The sequence below is a fragment of the Sminthopsis crassicaudata genome, chromosome 2 (assembly GCF_048593235.1).
Source record: "Sminthopsis crassicaudata isolate SCR6 chromosome 2, ASM4859323v1, whole genome shotgun sequence".
Classification (NCBI taxonomy): Eukaryota; Metazoa; Chordata; class Mammalia; order Dasyuromorphia; family Dasyuridae; genus Sminthopsis; species Sminthopsis crassicaudata.
This window is the reverse complement of record NC_133618.1, coordinates 498093419-498111858: the sequence shown is the minus strand read 5'-3', so window position 1 is coordinate 498111858 and position 18440 is coordinate 498093419. Positions and strand designations below refer to the sequence as shown.

The window sequence follows — 18440 nt, the reverse complement described above, 5'->3', positions numbered from 1 at the left end:
GATCTAATTCAGTTCCAAATGATCAATGATGGACAGAATCAGCTACACCCAGAGAAGGAACACTGGGAAATGAGTGACAACTGTTTGCATTTTTGTTTTTCTTCCCAGGTTATTTTTACCTTCTGAATCCAATTCTTCCAGTGCACAAAAATTTCATTTCTGCACACATATATTGTATCTAGGATGTACTATAACATATTTAACATGTATGGGACTGCCTGCCATCTAGGGGAGGGGGTGGAGGGAAGGAAGGGAAAATTCGGAACAGAAGTGAGTGCAAGGATAATGTAAAAAATTACGCATGCATATGTACTGTCAAAAAAAAATTATAATTATAAAAAATTTTTAAAATAGTTAAAAAAAAAAAAAAAAAAAAAAAAAAAAGAAATACAGAACAGTCAGCCAGCTAGGAAAAGTCAACTTTTAATTATAACCAGTGTTGTCAAGCAAAAATCAAAGAGGTTAACATGATACAATTTTTCTAAAAAGAAAACCAAAATTGTTCCTCTGCCCTCCAAGCTGCTGCAATGAGATCAAGGAGGGACCAGACCCAACTGATCCTCTTGGATTCCCAGGGGCTCACTCCATGGAAGGGTATGTCTCAGAATGTACAATGAGAGGTGTTGAGAGAACCATGAGATTCAAAGAGGGTTGGTGATCTTCCCATCAGTCAACAGGTACACTCTCCAAAGGCAAGACCCAAAGAAGCTTCCAGGGATTTTTCTAATACCAGAGGCTCCAGGGCTATCCAAAATTATCTAATCCTCTGGTTAATAGAGGAAGGAAGAGAAACCTGTAGAATTTCTAGGACGACCCAGAAATAGAATAGTCTGAAAATGCTTTGCGCTTGCTCCCTTCAAAATCAGAAATCTCTTCTAGAAGGGAAGACAGTGCCAGGTGTCATCCATAAATGTGAGTCCTGAGGATGAAGTAGCCAGATGTTGCAATGTCCTTCCATTAGTCTGAGCTCCATCCTTACCAGCTAGCTTGCCAGTCTAGGCTAATAATGCTAGCTGGGATCCTTGGTGCCAGAGCAAAAGTTTAAAAAAATATATATATATATGTGCAATGGGAAACAATTAAAAATGCCCCATGATCTCAGCAACATAAGTCACATGTATACATACATATATATATGTACACACATATATGTACATACATATATATATAAAAACAAAAACAACAAAAACACAAAGACCAATCTTGTGTATGACCTTAGAATACTCGATCAAACTCTGTCTGATTAGTGGCTGCTGGGTTGCGGCTCTGATTGGCTGGCTGTTGGGGCATGTGCCCACCACCTCTCCGTCGAGGTGGAGCCAAGTATTCAAACATGGAAGTACTGTGAGTGGAGAGCATGTTCTTGAGATCCGAGGGCATAGGGTCTGACCAGAAAAAGTCATGGTTGAGAGCATCATCACTGTCAATACGCTGGGTAGGGTCCAGCACCAGCAGTTTGTCGATTAGGTCCAGTGCATAAGGGTCCTTAACATAGGCTTTGAGCCGCTCTTTGACCTTCCGTTTCTGTCCTTTAGGCAGGTCCAGTTTCTCATACAGCTCATATTTATCCACATTAGGCCACACCTAAAAGGGAGAGGAAAGCTCTTACAAGGTTAGTTTGGAGCAAAGTAGCTTTTAGGTGTTAACCCAGTTGATTGAATTAGCCCTAGCCAATAGGATAAAGGAGTCAAAACCAAGGATTTTAACCTAATTGTCTCTCACAGAACTATGAAGTCCCCTTTGTCATTCTTGTTCCTCCTTGAAGAATAAGGAGAAAGCTTGTCTAACAAAAGCTATGGGCCTGAGGTTACCCCACACAGCAGAGGCAAACAAGCTGTGAACTCCAGAAGAGCTTTTCTGTCACCTGCCAGATCCCTTTCTTCTTAGACCCATTTTTATCTACAAAATGGAGATATAGAAGGTGTTACAAGAGCTCCGGATGGACTACAGCTGTAACTGCATTTTTAGGTGACTAATGCTTTGGTACTTGGTAAGAATGTTAGCAGAATAAAGAAGCCAAGACCTAAGGACTATGGGATTAGTGAGGGAGAAACTTACCTCTGGAGTAATGGAGCCACAGAGCTGACTGATGAGGGTCAGTTGGTGTTGTTCTGTGTTACCCTGCATAATAGGGCTACGAGTCCACATCTCTGCCATGATGCAGCCTCCACCCCAAAGATCTATTGGGGGGCCATAGTCACGCTCTCCTGTGGACAAGAGCAAAAGAAACAATTGAAGTTATGAGGCTATTCTACCTGGAACCCCTTAGTTCTCATCCAAACTTCCTGGGAAAATGTCAGTTTTCCAGTCTCTTCAAGGCAACTAATCTCTTCTTGATTCACTCCCCCAAAGCAATTAAGTGGCATAGTAGATTTTGCCGAAGCTAGAAAAACTGAGTTTATATCCTATCTTAAATATTTACTAGCAGTATGACCCTACATAAATCACTTAACCCCAGTTTCAGTATCTTCATCTGCAAAATGGGAATAACATTTACCTTACAGAGGCAGTGAAGTTCAAATGATATAATATATATAAAGTACCACATAGTTAGCTATGATTGACCTCAATTTACAGAGGAGGAAACCTAGACCTAGAAAAGTGACATATAGCTAGTTAGTGGAACAGTCCAGATTGGAACCAAGCTTTCTGATTCCCAGAGCTCTTCCCATTATACCAAGCATACTCTCTAATAACCAAGACCATGTCATCTGTTCCACATAATCACCAGATCATCTGGGCACCTCCCCAAGCACCCAATGTCCCCATATATCTAAGCCAAATGAAGCCACACCAAGCAGCAGTTCTGGTGGTCGGTACCAGAGGGTCACCACTCTGTTAGTGTAGCGGTTTGGCTGGCTATTCTTGGCCAGACTGAAAGCCCGAGCCAAACCAAAGTCAGCCAACTTCAGGACTCCATCCCGAGTGATGAGAACATTAGCAGCTTTCATATCTCGATGTAAAATCTGTTTATAAACAGACACAAAGAGACACACATACACACACAAACATAAAAAGTTAGAGCCTGAATGTGCCCTTTGGTTTGTGTCCATTGGACACGAACTCACACAGGAACTCAAAGTTTAAGACTGAATCCTTAGGAAGCCTCTGGTCCATATTCTGCCTTGTCTAGGCACACATATTTGTTTTTCTCCAAGCTCCTAGTTATTTGTTTGCATTCTATTCTCCTCCTCACCTCCTAATCACAGAAGAACTTCTGACTTGGAGGAAAAAACAGACATTTTAAAGGAAGGCGGTAAAAGTAAGAAATTTCCAGGTCAAATCAATGAATTTTTTGAAATTAGAAATAGCAGAATTCATGGGCTATTTGTCTAAATAGCTGTCACTCATCTAGAAAGCAGTTCTCCTATACAAATTCCAACTGCCTTTCAAGACCAAGGTCAAATCCAACCCCTTCCCAGCTCTTCCCCAATTACTGCAACCCTTCCTTTGAACTCCTATAAGCACTTACTAGCTATCACTTGCTTTAGGACTTTCAAGGCAATTTCTACTATATTTGCCTTTATCACCATTGTCTGGACTGTTATAACAGCCTCCTGATTGGTCTCCTTGCTTCAAGTCTCTTCCCTTCTCTAATACATCCTCCATGTAGCTGCCCAAGTAATTTTCTAAAATAACAAGCCTGATCTGGTAGTTCCTCTACTTTATAAAACTCTCCTGTGTCTCTCTACCTCCTTCAGGATCTATATAAATGCTTTAGGCTGGCATTTAAAGCACTCCCAAACCTGGGCTCTTTCTATCTGTCTAGCATGATTATATACTATTTCCCTTCACATACTCTTTAAGTGCTCTTCACACTAACTTCTATGACAGCTCTTTTGCATGATTACCTCTGGCACTTGAAAGCCAATTCTCCTCACCTCTTCCTCTTTAAGTGTCTCCTATATAAAATCTTTCCTCATGCCTTTAGTTGCTATTAGTACCTAGTACCTGCCTTCATTTAGCATATACTTTGAAAAAAGGAATAACCTCTTTTGTATTGCAGACTGCTGACAGTCTGCTGAAACCTATAGACCCCTTGTCAGAATGCATTTAAGAGTATAAAATAAAATATACAAGATGATTAAGGAAACCAACAAAAACCTCAGGTTAAAATCTCCTGCTAGAGATTTATATGCTTTTGTCTCCTTGGATAAAATGGAAGTTCTTTGAAGGCAGGACTGTTTTGACTTTTGGTTTTATATTCATTCCCAAGGTTTGGAACATAGTAATATACATATATGCCTATCTTGTTTTGCAGGGACAAATCCTGTTCCACACATCCTTGCCTTCTACTTTCTGGCATTTAAGAAGCCCTCACAAATTGGCTCCCTTCACTACCCACCATAGTGAGCCCTTCAACATTTTGTGGGTAGACAACTCTATCAGCCTCTCAATCGGTCTCTGCTGCTCCAAATCGTCTGCACACACTGAAAGAAAACTCTTTCTAAACCCTGCATTTGACACCCTTCTTGACATTAAACGTGTTACCTTACAGAATAAATGTCAACTCACTCAATCTAATATTTAGAGATCTCCCCAACAATCTGATTCTATCCAATCACCACAACTTTATCTTCTTCTGACCTACAAGTTTCCTGAAAAGTTCAAAGCAAAAAAGCATTTATTCTATGTCTTTCCATCATACCCTAGTTACTCCCACCGCCACCCTTTGTTCAGGCATTTCTTGCTATAACATGTCCTACCCCCTTCCCAATTCTTCCTGACATTTTTAAGGGTTATTTGGCTTACCTTGTTCCGATGAATGTAGTAGAGACCATTGAGCAGCATTTGCATCACCTTCTTGATCTCCGACAGAGTGAACTTAACATGGGCATTGCTCAGCAGCCCAGCAAGGTCATGTTCACAGAAATCAAACACCAGGTAGATGCTGCCTTTGCAGCGGTTGTAGGGAGAGGCTAAGATGGGATGAGAGAGACAATGGTCAAAACCCAGAACCTTCTTCACCACAACCAGTCCTAAAGTGAACCATCAGGTAAATCCCTACCAACCCCAGCAACAATATCCGGAGGGTTGTGCTGTGGGGCAGCAGGTGCAGAAGTCCAATTAGAATTCGCCATCATCAATATTTTTGATGCAAAAGGAACAAAATAAACAAATGAATAAAAATCAAGAAAATCAGTAATAGGGAAAGGAAAAAAAATCAGTACCAAAAGGAAGAAAAGTTCAGACCAGTATTCAGGAACAGGGCATCACAAGGATTTATGATTTAGTTTCCAGAAATGGAGACAGACACAGAAGTTGGAAAAAATATTAAAATTATACCAAGATAGAAACACAAATTACCTTTGGTCCTACAGATCTCAATTAGGTTGACTACATTCTCGTGTTTGAGAAGCTGGAGAATCTTGATTTCCCTTAAGGCAGTGATGGGAAACTGGTCAAGAGAGAAGAAGAATGAAGAACAAAGGTAACATGACTTATGGCAGTTGGAATTCAATCCACCCTCCATACAGCTGCCAAAGCGATTTATTCCTAAAAATATAGATCTAATAATATCTCTTTTCTCAAACAGTTTCAATGGCTCTACTGTCTCGAGAATAAAATACTAAAAAGTCTTTTATAACCTGGCTCCAACTTTCATTATTTCTCTTCCAGAAAACTTGCTCTCCCCCCCATCTATATAACATTTCATTTACCACCTCCATATTTTCAGTTGGTAGAAGGCTACCCTTCCTTATATATATCCCTTGCAATTGCAAGACTTTCCAGGTTCAGCTTAAATACCACATCCTACATAAGTGGGAGGATGGCTTTCCAAATTAATGAATGGGGAGTGGGGAGAGGAAAAAACAAGATTTTCTACCCTACCATCCAAATAAAAGTCTAGTTTCTGGAAAGTTTTTCCATCCCCATAAAACTATTAGAAACCTAGGATGAATCTGAATTGGAGAAAAGGCCTTTAGAAGTCTTCTGATACTTAAGTTCTAGAACCAACTCTGTGATCTTGAGCAAGTCACTACTTTGATAAAAAGTTCCCTCATTTCTAATATGAAGGAGTTGAAAAAGATTATTCCCAGAAAATAAATATTAAGATTTTAGATCAGTGTTTCCAGAAGCTCCAAATTTGTCATAAATCTGCACTTAGATTGGAAAATGAAATATGGGAAATTAAGAGAATTTATAAGTATTCTAATGTGGCCCAAAGTGCCAACCAAATACAAGTCTTTGCTCTTTGATTCGGAACATCCCACCCAATCATTCCAATGCTGATGACTTCAGACCTTTTCCTGGTGTCCAACTTGACAAATATTCGTTAATGGCCCACCTTGTTAAGAACCCTGTGCTAGGTATTGGCTAAGAGAAAAAGTTTAGTTAAGACACTCTAGTAGTTCACTTTCCACCTTGCCTAGTAAGATTAGAATCATTCCTCTGGAATTAAACATATGATGTATAAAGGATTCTTGACAATAATTTCCTTCTGCATGGTGACAACATAAACACAGATGCTCATCCTTCTATTTGTGAACTTGTAAGTGAACCCTTATCATATTTCAATTCTTGCTGATAAAAGTTCTGAACTACTCCTTGGGAAATTTTTCTAGAATATTCATTTATCAATATAAGGCATTAGAACTGTTGTTCCATCTACCATTCTCCCTCCAAACCTTTCTAAGGAGAGATGAGCCCTATCAAAAGGAAGGGGAATGATAAGAGGAGTTTTAAGTTTATACTGCACTGATAGGTAAAACTCAATATAGCAAGTTTACAGATTGTTAGGACTAGAAAAGGCTGGGAAATGTTAACAAGATGTTTAATGGAACTTAAGGTACTATAATGAGAACTAGAGGAAATGTGTGAACAATCAAAGAAAGGCCTATGATCTGAGTTCTATAGTCTCAAAAAAAGAAGTCACATCAGCATATTCCAGGCTGAGCTAACGGAGAGGACAATGGGCCCAGAGTCCCCTCCAGGTTAGGCCCAGATTCCTTCACTTACCCCCTCCTTTTCATTTTCCATCAACACTTTCTTCAGGGCCACCTTCTTGCCAGTCTGTCGATGTTTGGCCTTAAAGACTTCACTAAAAACCAAGAAATGGGACATTTGTTTGTTCAGACTCCCTTTGTGCTCAGCACCTCCCAGAATTTATCAAGAAATGGCAATGACCCTTTAACCACTTCTAACATCAATGATCAGAGCTGAAAGCTCAGAAACCACCTAGTCTAAAAACCTCTCACTATGTAGGTGAGCTAACTGAAAGATTAGCCCATGGTCACAGTATGAATTCGTGGCAGAGTTATAACTAAACCCAGGCCCTTTCTTGCCACCAAATCATAACCAGTTTAATTGAAATACAAAATGAGAAATCTGTCAATAAAAAACCTCGCCTTCAGACCTATCCCTAACTCCTGTATTAAAGCTCTCCCTTCCTTAAGACTCTCGGTCTCTTTCTAAGCCTCCTTTGTTTCAACTCTTCCCCTATCAGAATCTCCCCCCCCCCAGAAATGTAAGCCCCTTCACCTTGCCCGAGGGCTCCCCTACTTTGCCTCTCTTTTCTCACCACGACCCGAGCTCCCTTTCCGGCCTCCAAGCTGCCCTAACCTCCAGGGTCCCCGGCAGACTCACCCGGGGAGCTGAACCTCAAGCCCTCCAGCCTCCCGTAGTCGGACAGCCTCGGGGCCCAAGACCCAGCCCAAAGAGCCTCCCTCAGCCTCCAAGTCCGGTTAAGAGTGGCTCTCCCGGGCTCTACAGTCCGTCAGTTAACTTTCCAGAGCCAGGCCCCTTCCCACCCGGCGATCCCCACTTAACCTTCGGGCCTCAGCCCCAAGACTCCGCTTAGGCCTCGCCTCTGCCCCTCCCAGCGTCCCGCGAGCTGCCCAGCTCCGACCCCCGGTTCCCGACCCCAGCTGGGCCCTGGAAGCCCCTTCCAGTCCGGGGCCTAGGCCCCAGGCCCCCCTCCTCCCCCACCCTGGCCCGGCCCGGCGCTCACCCGAAGGTGCCCTGGCCGATCTTGGCCAGCTTCTCGTACTTAGACACTTCATCGCAGAAGGGGCATTCCACCGTGTCGTACTGCTTGGCCATGGCGGCCTCGCCCGTGCCTCCCGCCGCCCCACTGGCTGCCCCTGCTGCCCCTGGCCCGGGCCCCGCTGCAGCCGCCGCCGCTGCCGCCGCCGCCGCTACCGCTGCCGCCGCCGCCGCGCCCCCCACGCTCCAGCCCCCACCTCGACCCCGCCACTTCCGCCTCCCGGGCCACTTCCGGCCCCGAGGTGCCGGCCCCGCCTCTTCCGCCCTGCGGCCGCCGCCGGGGCCCCTGGGACTTGTAGTTCCCGGGAGGACGGGGGCTGCTGGGGCTGTAGAGCCGCCACCGCCGCCGACACCGCCGCCGCCGCCGCCGACACTACCGACGCCTCCCGGGCCGGGAAGGCGGGGTCCCGGGATGGGGGCGGGGGCTCGGGGCGGCCCGTCCCGTTGCATTGGCCTGGCAGCTAGCCCGTGGAGCTGCTCCGGAGCGGATCCCGGGCGAGCCGCAGTCTCCTCCTCCTCCTCCTCCTTCTCGGCTCCGGCTTCTCCGACGCCGCCGCCGCCGCGGGGCTGGGGGCGGGGAGGGGAGGACGGGGGGAGCCGCCCCCGGGAACCGGAGCCAGAGCCGGGCCCGGGGACGCTTGCTCCTCTCCTCCTCCTCTCCCAGGCCCAGGCTGGGGCAGGAAGAGAAGGAGAGGCTGAGACAGGAGGAGGAGAGGACACCGAGAGGGGGTGGGGGCGATGGGGGGAGCCTGGAGGGGAGGGGCTGGGGGCGCGTTATAAAGGGGGGGTGGGGAGGTGCCACCCGGCCTCGCCCGCCTACTCCGCGGGTGCACCTGCCGCGGCCCCGCCCCGGACCCGCCCGCCGGAGGGGGTGTCTCGGTGCGTCACCAGACCCGACCGCGGCCCCTCCCCCGAGGAGAGGGTCCCGGTGCCCACCTTCCCTCGCCCCCGTTAGTGCCCGGGAGAGGAAAGCGAAGAGCGACGTCTGGGCCCAGGAACCCGGACGCCTGGGAACCTGGAATCTAGCCCTCGGTTCGCCGACGGGGAGCCGCCCGGCGTGTCCCGTCTGCCGCCCAGCCGTGCCTCAGTTTCCCTTTCTGCACCTTAGGCCGGGGCACTGAGGGCGCCCCCGGGTCTTGGCCGTCGTGGGGACAGCGAGCAAGCCGAGCCCTCTCCTGCCTGCTCCCCCAACCCCTCGGGCTCCGAGTCGGGAGAACGGCCGAGAGGCGCACGGAGGAGGCGCGGAGTGAGCGGGGGCCGAGCCGGGGGGCGGGGGCCGCCCTCCCCCCGCCGGCCCCCCGGGTTCCCTTGGTTGACATGGCAACCGGTCGCCGCCAGGGGGAGCAGCGAGACCAGAGGAGCGGAAGGAGGGACCGGCCCGGGGTGGGAGGAAAAGCCCTGGAAGGCCTCTTGGGTGCAGGTGGGCAGAGTCTTGGGGGGCTCTTTCTCACTTGTCCTTGGGACTTAAAGACCCGGGAGACCCGAGCTCCCAGCCGGCCCTCTCCTTTCTCTAGGGTGGATGTGGGGGCGGGGAAGTAATATTCTACTTTCTGTCACTTCAGTTTCCCCTAGGGCAGGTTAACATTGTTAACTTTGCAAACTCACCATGTCCAAAACTGACCTCACTCTCCTTCAAAGTGGGCTGCCCTTTCAGACTTTCCCATCTCTCTCACATCCTTCAAGGTGGACTCTTTTCTGGCTCGGACCTAGGCAGGAATTCTTAATAAAAACAAGTGTGGTGGTCAGGACCTGTGCTGTCTCCAGCTGTGTACTTGTAGGGTATGTGTAAGCTCTCTCCAATACGGATCAGCAACTGACCTGTAATTTCTGGTTTTAGAAAGTTACCAAATGCTTAAGCATCTTTGCCACGGTGAAAAGTCAGTGTTAGAGGGAAGCGCTTGAACTGGTCTTCCTGACTCCAAAACCTGCTGTCCACCATCATTATGTCACAATACCTCCACAGCAAAACCAGCAATATTTAAGTCAGTTCTCCTGTTTCATTGGACAGTGTATGTACTCTCTCTGAGGGAAGACGAGTCCCTCATCCCATGTGATTCTCCTTGAAGCCCTTTCAGAAATCCTAGTTATTATCTTACTGCTATTGATCAGTTATTTCAATAAGCAATAGCTCCCAGTTATGTGGTATTTTGTGAATTACAAAACATATTCCCACAGCTCCTTGAAGTCAGTGTACAAAGGGGGAAAGGTGTCAGAGAAGCAAAGGGACTTGTCTATATTTGTGTCATTAGTGAGACAGCCTCTAGAACCTAGGCTTTTTCCCTCCCTTAATCCTCGACTTCTACAGGAGTTCAGTGGATTCTTTCTCTGCACCCTCACCAGGAGCTCTAAATTGACTGCCCTGGCCTTGCAAAAAGAATCTGAGAGTTAGCAAGGAACTTAAACTTCCTGATATCCAGTCCACTAGAGAATTTTGCTTTTCACCTAGATTATTGAGACAACCTCCTTCATGGTCTCCCCCTCCATCCTGTTCCTATAAAGACTGTTAGATTAATCTCTTTGAAACTATGTGATTTCCCTGTTGGAGAACACAAAATGGCTTCCAACTGCTTCCAGCAATAAATCCAAACTCCTTAGCCTAGCATTTGGGGCTTTCTGTAGTACCTCTCTGACTTTGCCTTCAATATTTTTTCACCCTATCTCTCCAGCCCTCCACTGCCTTCCATGAATTCTCTGTGAAGACTGGTTTCCCATTGAACCTGGGGAACATCCCTAGGATTTTTCTGCTTCCTTGTTCCTCCCTCTTTCTTTCTTTCTTTCTTTCTTTTTTTTTTTGCCAGCAGTGTTTCCCCTACCTAGAGAGCAGAGCCTGGCACATCCTACATAGGCAATTCAATTCAATTAAATGAGCATTTACTAAGTACTTACTATGTTCCAATCACGGGGATAGGATAGGAGTGGTGGCATAGATAAAAATGAAAGAACCACTCCTAAAGAACTTATATTTTTTGGGGAGAAAAGAACAACATAAATAGAAAATTAAATACAAAATAGATACCAAAATTATTCCTAAGTAGGGGGCACTAGCACCTGGGGGAGGTCGGAATGGGCTTCCTGTAGGAGGTGGCAGTTGAGCTGAGCTTTGAAAGGAGCTAGGGATTCTATGAGGAAAGGGTGAGGAGAGAGGGCATTCCAGGGATGAGGACCATCTGGACAAAGACACAGGAAGCAGGAGATGGATGGAAAACTGGAAGCATATCCATTTTTCTGGATGCTTCAGTGTGGAAAGAGAATCTGGAGCCAAACTGCAAAATGCATTTGTATTTTGTCCCAGGAGCAATGAGGAATCACTGGGATGTCTTGTGGAGGGAATGGCCTTATGAGGCCTGTATTTTAATGATATCTATTTGATAGGTTATGAGGGAAGGAATAGGTTGGATTTGAAGATTTAGAGGCTATTGCAATAGTCCAGGTAAAAAGTGATGGAGGTTTGAAGGAAGGTGAAGGAAAGGAGGACATGGATTTGAGAGAGGTCATAGAGATGCAATAGATAAGACTTAGCAATTTGCTTGCATATGGGGGGTATAGAATAAAGGAGAGGGAAGAGTGGAAGATGAATGAAACTGAGAACCAGGTAATATAGAACAAAAACAACGTTAGGAATAGGGGAGGATTTTGGAGAAAAGATAGTATTGTTCTAGAGTTGTTGAGTTTTTGATGCCTTACAGGATATCCAATTGAAAATATGTAATAGTTGGTGCTATAGGAACTGGAATAGATAAGGAATACCAGTTGTACTCCATATATTATGGTCCATCAAAGACTTTCTAACCTTCACTCTAATACATGGAACTTAACTAGTCACAAAATAAATTGCTAACGAGATAAAAGATAAAAAATGTGTTTGGAACTCAAGCCAAAATAGAAGTGGTGCAGGGGAACTGACTTAACATACTTTGTGCTTGGTGTCTGTAAGAATATAATGAGGTATGCGAAAATTTTGCCCTGGAGAGACTCATAAGGTGTTAGTGGGTCCAGAACCATGTATCAAGAGAAGATATCTTAAGTGATGGAAGAGAGGTATCAGAGAAGGATCCTTCTCTGTGATCCTTCTCTGATACACAGATTTATTGCTGGAGGGGTCATTAGAGATCACCCCTTCCTTTGTTTTACAGAGGCTCAAGTGAAGTGATTGGCTCTACCATCACCATTTCTCCTGTGAAGCTTGGAAGGGCCTAAATAGGAAAGACAAATTAGATGATAGGTAAGAAATTACAGGGAAATATAAGGTGGGATTCAGGAGGATGTGGACTTTTGCAGGGAGAATTAGTTTACTGTCTTTTGACTTTTTGCCTTCACCAGTCCAGAAGAAAAGGCAGGGCAGGTCTGGTCCTTGAGAAAAGAGAAATTTTGTGTTTGTGTGGCAAGAAAGGCACTTTGGAACAGGGTACAAGGGAGTTGTGTATGAGAGTCTGAAGTGGCCTGAGGAAATATCCTGAGATTAGACTTTGTCCACTCAAAAAGCAGCTGCAAGTGGGGCATTTTCTGCAGAAGGACATGGCCAACAGTCATGTGCTTGTCCACTTGACCAAGAGTAGTCCATGGACAATGTTTATGATCCCCAGTATATTGTGTGGATGAATTTGAATTCCATGTGTTATGTGTACCCTAAGCAATGTAATCCTGGAATCTCACCTTCTGGCCTGAGAAAAGAGGTTTCTTGGGCAGAACCTTCCCTAGGGTTTACCTTGTGGGTAACTCTAGGTTCAAAAGTTCCCAATGTTGAGAATTTAGAGATCAGACCACCTGTACCTTGGAGGAAGAAGAGGACTAGGCACAAAGTTCCTGAGCACTGTCCTTAGATGAGAAGGGGTTGCTTATTCATTAGCTACAAACTGTTTGCCTTCAAATCACAGTGATGCTAGAATTCTGGGAAGGACCTTGTATGATCCTGTGGGAAGGCTATGGGCCCCTCAGAAGGTTAAAGAGTGGCCCCCATGGCAACCCCAAGGGAGCTTCCTCCTAATAGCAGCTTTTTATATTTCCCTTATCTGTTTATAGGTTCTTATGAGGTCTTTGTAGTTTCTAGTATTTTCTGAGGTGAAACAAAGGCTGTTTTAGCCATATATCAATCAAATGAGATATTTGTAAAGTGCCTGGTATATAGTAGGTCTATAGATGCTATTATTATTATCTATATGTATCCGTATGTATAAATGTAAACTAGGGCCCTATTGCACACATTTTGGAAACCTTGAACAGTAGCCAAAAATAAGCATTTTAAGAGTGTTTTTTGGAGTAAATTCAGGTGGGACTAACAAGCCAAAGAAAGTAACTATCTTCTTGAATCAACCTCAAGAATCAAGACTTTTCTTGGAATCTAGTCTTGGGGATTAGGATGGTGAGGAGGTAGGGATGGATCAGGGATATACCAAAGTTTATATTATAAGAATTCATATTTCTACATTAGTTTAAGAAGATTGTAATGAATGTTCTCTAAATTTCCTTTCAGTTCCAAATCTTGTAGCTCAGTGTCTGCTCCCCCAGTCTACAGCTCCTTGAAGCCTTGTCCAAGGTACTCACTCCTGAAGGAGAGCACTTTGGAGGGTGAGAACAGAAAGCACATTGAGTTTTTCTGTTCCAATCAGGCAGAATTTCCCTAAGACACAGACAAATGCATGGAGCTGGTTTTTTAGCAGCTGGGTGATGTAGTGGATAGAGCCCAAAGTCAGGAAAACTGAGTTCAGATTTAGCCTTAGACATTTACTAGTTGTGTGACCCTGATCAAGTCACTTAAAACCCTATTTGCTTCAGTTTCCTTATCTGTAAAATGAGCTGGAAAAGGAAATGGCAAACCAATTGGCTTCTTTGCCAATAAAACCCCAAATGGGTGTTTTACAAATTATTGTACACCACTGAAAATGACTAAACAACCACAACAATGATCTTTGGCCAGACCATGGCAGTTGTAAAATACACTGGAGTCTTGAAAAGACATTTGTTTAAGTGAATTGGTCACCAAGGGCCAAAATTGGAACTGTTTGTGGGAAGTTTTGTTGAGTTCAGGAGACTTAGAGGAACCACTTGTACCCCAAGATAGATTCTTTGGTAGAATCAGATAAGCAGCATTGAGATAGGACTTTCAGAGGCCTTCCTGATAAAGTTGTCATCCAGTTTATGGTGGCACACAAGATGCATAATTTTGAAATGTTTCAGAGGTACTGTAATGGCTCTATGACAACTTCCTTATACATCTTCCTGTCTCACTCTCTCCTTTACTACCTCTAAACTATTTTTTATCAGGCTGCCAGAATAATATTTATATATATCTAAGATTAGATTTTAAAAAGCATTAACTACTTAAAGAGTGTATTCCAGAAATATCTTGCATACCAGGCACTGTGTACACATCATTTTTACTCAAAAAATTTCCACTTGATCCCTACTATCTATCAGGTAAGGTCTAAATATCTTTTTCTGGTATTCAACACGTTCTATAGAGTACTTAGGTGCTACAATAGCTAGAGTACTGGGCCTAGGGTCAGGAGGACTCCTCTCCCTGAGTTCAAATCTGGCCTCAGATACTTAATAGCTGTGTGACCCTGGGCAATCACTTAATCCTATATGCCCCAGTTTCTCATCTGTAAAATGATCTGCAAAAGGAAATGGCAAACCACTCTATTATTATCTTTGTCAAGAAAATACCAAATGGGAGCATGAAGAATTGGATATGAATTGGACATGACTGAATAACAACTTTTCACTTTGCTGGCCTTATGTCATGTTACATCTGCCATGGATTATAAGCTTCAGTCAAACTGGGGATTCTCCCTCATACCCTACAAACACCTGTCTAACCTTCCACACTCTTGCTCAGGTTAAGCCTTAGCATGTCCTCCCTCCCCTTCTTCACTTTCTGAATTCCTACCCAAAATTCTTATAATATAATCTATACCCCATCCCTACCCCATCCTACCCCAGTCTCTAAAATTTAAACCACAAATTCTCCAGAAACTTCTTCCCATATAATGTTTTTGTCTTATAACTCACTAATAAGTTATTGTATAGTTGAGTATTATAGTCTCTGGGCACAATCTCCTGTTGTTTTGGAGCACTGACTGTGGCATTTAAATAGTGTCTTCTCCCAGAACTCATCATCAAGGAAAGGCATTAGAAATGTGTATTTCTGTCCCATTGTTCTACCTGTGCCCTTTTCAGTGATACTTGTACAATAAAGTTGTCTATGATTGATGATGGGTAGATAGTGTTTTTGCAAAGACAGAATTATGGTGTCCAATTCAGGGGTGTTCTTGGGATTATGAGTGGGGATTCAGAGCCTTAGACCTGAAAAATACCCCCCATACCCACACAAACAGATAGCACAGGCTCTTTGTTCCAGGGAAACACAAGGCTATACATGGTGGACTTGGAAAACCAAAAGACCTAAGGTCTCAATCTTTCCTCTGACATTTATTAGCTGTGTGACCAAAAGAAAGTCATTTAATCTTTCTAAGCCTAGCCTGAGTAGGAAGGAACCTTAAAATTTATGGAGCCCAAGCCTCTCATTTTACAGATGAGGAAACTGAGATGCCAAGACATTTAACTGGCTTGTCTATCTATAAAATGGAGATGATAATACCTAAGCACCTACTTCACAGGGATTTTGTGAGTATTAAGATGCAAACTTGAAAGCCCTATAAAAACACCAAGTATTATTAAATGTTCCCTTATCAGTCTGCCATTTTATAGCCCTCAAGTATCTGCCTCTAACCTATGTTTCTGATATTATTCTATATCACTCTTCTCTATGTCTCAGCCAAACTAGTCTGTCATCTGTTCCCCAAACTTGTCCTTCCCTTTCATCTCTCTGTATTCACTCAAGCAGGTCACCTTGCTCCTCTACTCTGGTCAGTCTTCAAGGCTTCTTCTAGGAAGCCTTCCCTGATTACCTCAGTTGTGAGTGTTTTCTCCTTCCTCAAATTATCTTGAATTTACTTATTTGGGTACATGCTGTATTCCAGTCTTCTCTTTGCCCCCATCCCTCAGCAGATAATAAATTCTATGATGCATTATAGGAAATCTTTCAGTACCTCTTATTTAGTAGATGTTAATAAATATTTATTGAATTGGCTTGAAAATTACATTGTTACTTAGTTGTTTAGTCTGACTTTTCATTTGGGATTTTCTTGGCAAAGATACTGAAGTGGTTTACCATTTCCTTCTTCAGCCAATTGTATAAAGGAGGAAACTGAGGCAGACAGGGTTAAGTGACTTCCCTCAGGGTCATACAGCTAGTAAGTATCTGAAGTTGTACTTGAACTCAGGAAGAGGAGTCCACTTGATTCTAGGCCCAGTATTCTCTCTATTATGCCACCTAACTGCTTCCAAAATTATATAAATATGTAATTATATATTACATGTATTTACATTTACAATGATATGCATGCATAAAATTTTAAAGTCAATTTTATGTACTGTATCTATAAATGTATATTATTATTGTTCAGTGGTTTCAATTATGTCCAACTTTTCATGACCCCATTTGGGGGTTTCTTGGCAAAGATACTGGAGAGGTTTGCCATTTCCTTCTCCATCTCATTTTACAAATGAGAAAACTGAGGCAAACAGGGTTAAGTGACTTGTCTAGGGTATTTGAGTCTGCATTTGAACTCAGGTATTTCTAATTCCAGACCCTACACTCTTATCTGCTGGGCCACCTAGCTGTCCTAATATATATATATATATATATATATATATAAATATACATATTCTATATATGTATATATTTTCTATATATACATAATATATATGTATATATATGCATACTCTATGTATGTATATATTTTCTATATATACATAATATATATGTATATATATATATATGCATACTCTATGTATGTATGTATCTATGTTTGTACCCTACCAGCCTAGAGAATGTTTTTTCTATTAATCTACTATTTATTATAAGATATTGCTTTGAATTGTAGTTATCTGTATTTATGTCTTGCTTTTACTCTGAGGCTGTGAGCAGGAGGACAAGAATCAGGAGGCTTATTTGTTTCTGAACTGCTTCTAGCACTTCACAGAAATCCTTGTATAGACCTCTAGCACTCAGTATCTGTTGATTTGTTGATTGTTACAAGGGTCAGACCTGAATCCTGCGTACTCCCCAGGGCATCTCTGGCCAACTCATCAGCTACCATCAGTGGATAAATGGTGCTTTGTGATCTGTGGGGCTCAGCCCTCTGGTCCTGCCTCGGAGTGGGATGGAGGCCAACAAGACAAGAACAGCTAACTGACCTCAAGAAGTAGCCAAGTGTTCATTAAAGAGTCATTAAATGCTAAGAGCTGGGAGGGAGCTTAGAATTGGGAATGCAGGAGCTGGGAGGAGCCTTAAAACATGGAATGTTTTAAGGGCCTAAGAACAGAAGGCTGGCAATAAGGTGGCCTTAGAATAAAGAATATTCATTCTGGGAGGAACTTGAGAGCATGTTAGAATGTTTAGAACTGGAACAGACCTTAGCTGTCATCTAGTTGGATTGTTTGACCTCACAGAGGAGTCTTGGGTTCTAGTGCCACTGTGGACACTAACTTATAACCTTGGGCAAGGTCACAAGGATTTCATCTCTTTGCACTGCTTGCTCACCATCCCAGAAGTGACTGGGCATTGAATGGCTTAGGACCAGATTTTTTGTTGGTGCGACTTAAAGGGGTATGGGGAATGCCCCTTTACCCAAATTATTTTCCCTTCCAGGTGCTGCAGGTCTGAGATCCTACTATTGTAGAGAGCCATTTTAGTTCAAAGTTTACCTACTTCTTGTAGGTTCTCACAGCTAATTCCTTGGGAGGAATAACTGGTTCAGCCACTAATATTTCAGGCCCCCGGGTGGAGGAGTCCCCAACTTCCAATTTTTCTCAGGGTTCTAGCATGTGGGTTTCCATTCATTCTATGGTCATTTCAAAGCCAGTTCTCCCCATCTCATGCTCCCTACAGAGGAAAAGGATGAGGAAACCAAGACCTACTAAGGGGAAGTGACTTATGACACCTCCTGGAGGGTGTGAGGGAGACCACTGTCTCTGGTGGGGAATGACAAAACACGATGACTATGGCCCAACAGGATATGACTCAAGACTCCAGTGGGGGAAAAGGAAGGAAGGAGAAGGCTGGAGATGGGCCTAGAGAACACTGAGCTGAGAATTTGGCCTTCAGCATCTATCCCAAAAGCCTGGGGATTTCCACTCATTGAAAGTTGGAAGCAAAAGCTTAAATATTTTTAAGTTTGTCTTTGGTATTGTTTTGTGCTCTAGTCTTCCCTTCTTTTAGAAAATATGTGACCTCTTCCCCACAACAGTAAATATTAACTGAATATCAGAGCTGAAAACGTTCTTGGAGGTCCCCTTGTTTTACCAGTGAGGAAACCTAGGTCACCCCAGGAAAGGGGCTTAGCTAAGATCACACAGCAAGTTAATGACTTCCCTTTTCTGCCTGTGTTTAC

At 43.8% G+C, this 18440-nt stretch overlaps 1 protein-coding gene across 1 annotated transcript; it reads right to left on the bottom strand.

Annotated features, from left to right (window-relative positions):
• Positions 1-409: 409 nt before the first annotated feature.
• Positions 410-8138, bottom strand: CDK9 (cyclin dependent kinase 9). Its single transcript, XM_074293717.1, has 7 exons — positions 7952-8138; positions 6961-7042; positions 5308-5398; positions 4753-4919; positions 2795-2966; positions 2059-2207; positions 410-1584 (listed from the first exon to the last, which is right to left on the bottom strand). The coding sequence occupies exons 1-7, from the start codon at positions 8041-8043 to the stop codon at positions 1216-1218; spliced, it is 1122 nt and encodes a 373-aa protein (XP_074149818.1). The 5' UTR covers positions 8044-8138; the 3' UTR covers positions 410-1215.
• Between the last annotated feature and the right edge of the window lie 10302 nt (positions 8139-18440).

Coding starts and splice junctions, on each gene's coding strand:
- CDK9 (XM_074293717.1), bottom strand. CDS start 8,043: ATGGCCAAGCAGTACGACACGGTGGAATGCCCCTTCTGCGATGAAGTG. Junction 4,920..5,307: donor TGAGATCTGTAGGACCAAAG/GTAATTTGTGTT, acceptor ATCCCATCTTAG/CCTCTCCCTACAACCGCTGC. Junction 1,585..2,058: donor GTGGCTCCATTACTCCAGAG/GTAAGTTTCTCC, acceptor TCTCCCTTTTAG/GTGTGGCCTAATGTGGATAA.